Source organism: Nanorana parkeri, unplaced genomic scaffold, assembly GCF_000935625.1.
Source record: "Nanorana parkeri isolate BGI_ZX_2015 unplaced genomic scaffold, ASM93562v1 scaffold260, whole genome shotgun sequence".
Classification (NCBI taxonomy): domain Eukaryota; kingdom Metazoa; phylum Chordata; class Amphibia; order Anura; family Dicroglossidae; genus Nanorana; species Nanorana parkeri.
Genome location: NW_017306528.1, coordinates 1,400,499 through 1,406,509, shown reverse-complemented (window position 1 = coordinate 1,406,509; position 6,011 = coordinate 1,400,499). Strand labels below are relative to the sequence as shown.

The window sequence follows — 6,011 nt, the reverse complement described above, 5'->3', positions numbered from 1 at the left end:
ACTGCACTTCAAGAAGCACAATGGTATGTGCACTACGCCTGTTGGAAACAATGGATTTTAGCCCAATGCATGTTGTGTGAATAGGCCCACAATGCATAATATCTCATTTACTGTACAGGCATCAGTACATAATTGTGAATGTTTCAGTGGCTTACATAAAGCATTTTTTTCCCGCTTGCTGTTCTTTTTAGATATCTCTGAAACTAAGAAGCCATGGCATCAATATTTAGCCAAATATAAATACATTTAATTCAACTTATGGAGCCACGTTTTGGCGGGAGGGTATGTGCCACACTGACATCATGTGACCATTTCACAAATTAGGTGTTCCTTGGACTGTTGCCTGTCAATTATAGGAAACCAGTTTAGAGCTTATGCCATTGCCTTTAAAGCTGAGCTCCATGCTGACATTGCAGTGTAAGTGCAGGAATCTTACTTGGCATCATCATCTTACAGTCCCTGTACAGCAGGGCTCAGTGAGGGGCAGGAGAAGCAGCACAAGGAGCCAATCAGATGTGCTACAGTGCAAAGAGCTGATAAGGGGAGCGAGCAGAGTGAGGGTGAGAGATGAACTCATCATTCTGTTGCTTCTGCTTTCACCGTCCAGCGACAGGGTGGAGATGAGGAGGAGCTGCAAATTAAAGTGAAACCAAAGCAAAGAAAGACCAGGTTTCCTCTCCCCCGCTCAACAGGGCTGTGCTGTAAAGCAGAGCTGTGTAAATCTCGGGACTGGGTGCCACGAAACACAATCCTTTGCCAGGTAAAATAGCTCCCGATTATGTAGTTGATCTGTTTATTTTGCCAGTTTGCCTGGAGTCCAGCTTTAAAGCCAACACATACAGAATTCAGGTAGAAATCTCACAGCTTCCTGCTATTAAAAAAGCATGCATAGCACAATTTTGAATACACTGTAGCTCATGAAAGGTGCTCTTCTGGAGTCAAACAGGAGGCCAAATGTTGGCATTCCAAGGTAGATGGGTTGCTGGGCAAACAATGATCCTTGCCTAGTGCCCACTTCGGAAAGCCATACAACAAAAGGGAAAATGGTACCAACAGGCAATTTACTGCAAAGAAAATTTGTGTTTATTTTTAGTAACACCAACTGCCTGATATTTACCAACAAAAGAGAAGAGGTGAAAATGACACTTTGCACTTTTATCAAAATCAATCTGCAAGAAGGAGCTGGGGACTAGAAGAATGTAGAAACATGTAAAACGCCATTTGTGGACATGTCCAAATGAAATCATTGTGAGCTATAAATAGATGTATGTCATTTTAGTTCTCTTGTCCTGATAATGTTTGATACTGTTTACTGGATTTTTCCTATGCAGACTATATTGGAACCGCTAAATAATTCAAGATCTCTTTCCAAGTAAATGGATAGTTGATCCTTGGTGTATCGATTGTCACAGGCTCTTCACCATCCTGAGGTCTTTAAATATTAAGACAATATACTCTCCTTTCTGTAGATCGCCAAGATATTTTTAATGCCTGGTTGACAACATAAAACCATGTGTGCTGCAGGACCACTTCATTTTCCACTTGTGAAGTCTCTTAGGGCTTCCTGCCTTTCTTCCTCAGGGACTGTCCTTCTCCAGAGAATGCAATGAAGCGATTAATAGTATCATCCTACATCAAGACAAAAAGAGTGACTTAAAAGCCTGGTACAGTCTGAAGACACACATAAAATATTGCATTAAAATAAACCATGCCATCCAATCTCTTCATATTATCCCATATCCTGTGCATAGAGGCTGCTATAAGCTCTTTATGGCTCAGTGAGAAGTAGTCTTTTTTTTTTTATTACTCCTTTTCTTATGTCACAGATTTTCAGCAATCACTAGAAAGCAGCTGGGAAATCTCAGACTGGAAATCAGATTTTAAAATGTAAAGTCTGTTCTTATATAGTCTATTTGGATACAATTACATCATCTTTCCTGTTTAGGTGGAACTATTTATTGAGCTTATCCAATAGAAATAATAGATAATTCCAAGTAATGGGTAAAGGTGAGATAAAGGAAGCCTCAAGGCTCTACTGTTCTTACACTGTAAGGTAATATGCTCAGCATCCTACTGGATATGAATTAGAGGCTAGTGGGCTACCTATCCCCGCCATCCATGTCAGCAAGTTTAGTGTATATATGGAACTAGGGATGCACCGATAACAATACTAGTGCCGATACTGGGTATTTGGATGACCACTCGTACTCGCGCAAATGCTCCCGATGCTATCCCAATACTGGAACTTCCAGGTATCAGGAAGCCGGGCGACAAAGACTCGCCCCTTGGCTTCCCGATTGGCCGGGAAGCCAGCTCTATGGCCAATCGGGAAGCCGGGCACGTGTAATGACTCGCCGCCTGGCTACCTAATTGGTCAGGAACGTGGCCAATCAGGAAGAGAGTAATTACCCGCCTCACGGCTTCCCAATTGGCAGAAAGCCGGCTCCATGCTTTCTCGTCGCCTGGTGATGAGGAGGCATGGAGACGGCTTCCCAGCTAAATGGGAAGCCGGGCGGGTAGTCATTACCACTGCCCGGTTTCCTTAATAGGACTATCAGTATCGGTGAGTACCCGAAAAAAAAAATATTGGTACTCGATACCGAAAAAACGGTATCGGTGCATCCCTATATGGAACCATTTGCTGTAATGCAATTGACAAAAAAAAAAAGACAGGCTAGAGATAAAAAGGCAGACGGCTCCACAGACTTACACTTTTATTACCGTTCTACAGATGACATTACGCTTCCCTATTACTACAGTTAGTAAAAATACCGTTCTCTTATAAAAATTGTCCTGAACAACATACTGACATTCTTAGATTTAAAAACTGCTAACGTTATTTAACACGCCAACAACCCTGATCTTTGTACATGTTCTAGGTTAGTGACTTCCGAAAGGTTTGAAGGCAGAGGATCAGCATAACAGCCAGGGAACAAGTATTTTCAGAAACAAAATCAATGGCAGACGCCATATTTCCGTCAAGACAGGTTTTTTTAAAAAAAACGAATTCTTTATTCCACAGAAAATACCATAGTGGGACAAATAGGTCATGTTCATTCTGGTTTTGTGAGTTCCCTGATTAATCTCTTTCCAAGTGGGATTTTAGAAGCATCCCTATCTCTGTATGCTGTTTTATGTGTAATAAAGAGCTATGGTTATTAAGAAATCTCAGCTTTAGAAAGGCTTTCTCAGAATTTTGCTGTTGTGGATATATTGGTATGGTGTTGCTTAAAGAGGACCTGTCCTGTGGAAGCTCTGCAAGCAGAGGGCAAATGACTGGTCACCAGTATTAGCTGTATGCTCCATGCAGCAGTTCTTTTCTGCATTACCGATTTTACCATCATGGTAAAGGGTCAGGGCTTTGTTTCCTGATGTCTAAGAGGCCCCCTGTGGTCACTGGTCGGGTAATGATAAAGAAGTAGCAGGAGAGGTGGAGGAACACAGATTTACAGAATGAATGGATCAGAAGCAGGCATATGGACAGTATGTGCTGCAAGTGCAGCACAGCAGTGATATTGCCAAATCTCGTGAGGCTAGCAGTACGAGGCACCGTGCCTCTCACACAGCAGATATACAACTTTTGAGGCTCAAGGTACAGAAAATACACTGCTAATTTTCATGAGGAACTCTAAACAGAAGTGCTATCTTTAATGTACTGCTTATGTACAATTAAAGGAGAACTATGGGGTCAGTGTTTTTCCCCATAGTTCTCCTTAGGGTAACGGGAGGACACAAACTAGCGTCCTCCCGTTACCCTAAGCTCAGTATACCGCGAGCTACAGCTCGCAGTATACTGAGACGCCGCACCTGGAGCGGATCCCGACTTAGATGACGGGATCCGCCCAGCTGCGTGAGTGACAGCTGGCTCTGCCTACCTAGATGCAGAGCCAGCTGTACCCGCCCCCTCCCCCGTCCGTTCCGCCAGTCAGCGCTGGCAGATCGGAGCGGGGAGAGGGGAATCCAGCCCCTCCCCCTGTCACGGCAGAGAGCCGTGACAGGATCGAGAGGTGATGGAACCCGGTATGTGTTCGCTCACTTCCCGATCTACTGAGCCGACCTGTGACAGTCTCATTGTCACAGGTCGGCTTAGAACTATGAGGTGAGTGAAAATCACTCATGTCATAGTTCTCCTTTAATCCTAGATGTTCCCTATAACATAGCAAATCTGTGTGTTTTTACTTTAAAGTTCAGGTCAGCTTTAAATTATTATTATACAGGATTTATATAACGCCAACAGTTTGCGCAGCGCTTTACAATATAGGGAAGACATTATATCACAATACAAATCAAGACAAGATGGTAAGGAGGGCCCTGCCCCTGAGGGCTTACAATCCAAAAGATATTGGTTTGTACTTTCACAAGTCAAACACTTTGCATAATGTATACAGACTGTAAGAGAAAAGGATGCTATTTTCCATGCAAACCAAACAGGTTAGAGTGTATATCTTCACTAGACAAATGGTGCTCATACATTGTTGGCGCCATTGGTAACATATTAAGTCTTTATACAACAGACAAATTCTAAATTATATTCTGAAGACACACATTGTTATTATCCTCATATCGTTACAGTATATGCTTAATTCAGTTGGCTTTTGAACAAAGCTAAGTAACATGAAGTTAAAAGAAGAAAAAAAAACTATAGAAAACTATACTTACGTCTTCTACTTTCTTTGTTTGGGGCCGTGAGTTTCTGATGAAAGTAATTGTGCCGATCTTGAATTCATAGTTTGGAATGCCTCTGCAATAGATGTAAGACAACAAATAACAAAGTAAAACTAAACCAGAGAGGAGTGCCCAAGAACCCTTGACAAGACTGCCAGCTCATATCCAACAAGAAATAAAGACTTTACTATAGATAAATAAAAATGAATAATATATATTTTGGACAATAAATGTCACGGTTGTTAGTCTGGGACAAATACTTGCCTCCTTATTTCTCCTGGCTTCAGTGGTGAAGGACTAGGATCGATTCCTTTCTTCTTCCCATCTAATCTGTTTCCAGAACCAGTAAAGGCCTATATACAAATACAAAGTAAAAACAGCATGTGAGCAGTGATTGAAAAAAACCCCATATATTTAATATAGCTTTCACATAGTAAAAAGATATTAGAGACTGTAACAAGTAGGTTGGTTGTTAGGGGAGCACTGCAGGTAACAGTCATCGCACAAACTAATTTCATTAACCCACTGGTAAATCTATCTCTACCTCCAAGCATAATTTATGAGCACATGAGACTTCCAGTTCCCAAATCTACTTAAAGCAGGGGTGCCCACAAGGTCGATCGCGATCTACCAGTCGATCGCGTAGCGATCACTGGTAGATCGCACTGTCCTCTCCTCCCGCCGCTTCTCTGGATCCCCGCTTCACTGGATCCGAGAAGAAGTGAAGGAACCGGCGGGGGAGGGCGGAGGACGGAGCCGCTGTCACAGAACTAATGAAGAGCGGTGAGGAGAGAGAGATAGAGAGACGCTCGGCCAGCATCTGACAGCCGGCGCCTCTATCTCCCCTCACTGCTCGTCCGTTCTGACACAGCGGCTCCGACCCCCCCCCCGCGGATGAAGTGCTCTTTCACTTCTCGTCGGATCCCCCGCTGCCTCTGCCCGGGAGAGCAGGGGGGATGCAGAGGAGAAGCTGAGCCCATTTGTGCGTGGCCGAGAGGCAGAGGATCGGTACATGTCAATAGTATGTACCAATCCTCTGTGTAGGACAAACACTGGAGCGATCGTCTGATCACTCCGGTGTTTGTAAATAACTGGGGACACATAGTACTATGCGTCCCCAGTTATAAATGAATGAACAGGATGTGATTTACATCACGTCCCGTTCATTCATGAGTTTCTCAATGGGGAGAAGCACTCTGTACAGAGGCTCCTCCCCATTCAGAAACTGCTTGATAGTAAATATTTTCTGAATGAATGGGAAGCCTCTTTGCTTTCCATTCATTTAGAATAGGGGCTGCAGAAAAAGAGATTGAGGACTTTGTGTCCTCAATTTCTTTTTCTATTTT

The 6,011-nt window shown here is 43.2% G+C and overlaps 1 protein-coding gene across 1 annotated transcript in view; it reads right to left on the bottom strand.

Annotated features, from left to right (window-relative positions):
- Positions 1 to 1,086: 1,086 nt before the first annotated feature.
- UFD1L (ubiquitin fusion degradation 1 like (yeast)) overlaps positions 1,087 to 6,011 on the bottom strand; it is a 21,522-nt gene continuing 16,597 nt past the window's right edge. Inside the window, exons 10-12 of the mRNA XM_018556954.1 lie at positions 4,930 to 5,018; positions 4,660 to 4,741; positions 1,087 to 1,629 (exon numbers count right to left, since the gene is read on the bottom strand). Of these exons, the coding sequence (XP_018412456.1) occupies positions 1,555 to 1,629; positions 4,660 to 4,741; positions 4,930 to 5,018 (246 nt within the window). The 3' untranslated portion in view covers positions 1,087 to 1,554. The remainder of the gene's footprint in view (positions 1,630 to 4,659; positions 4,742 to 4,929; positions 5,019 to 6,011) is intronic.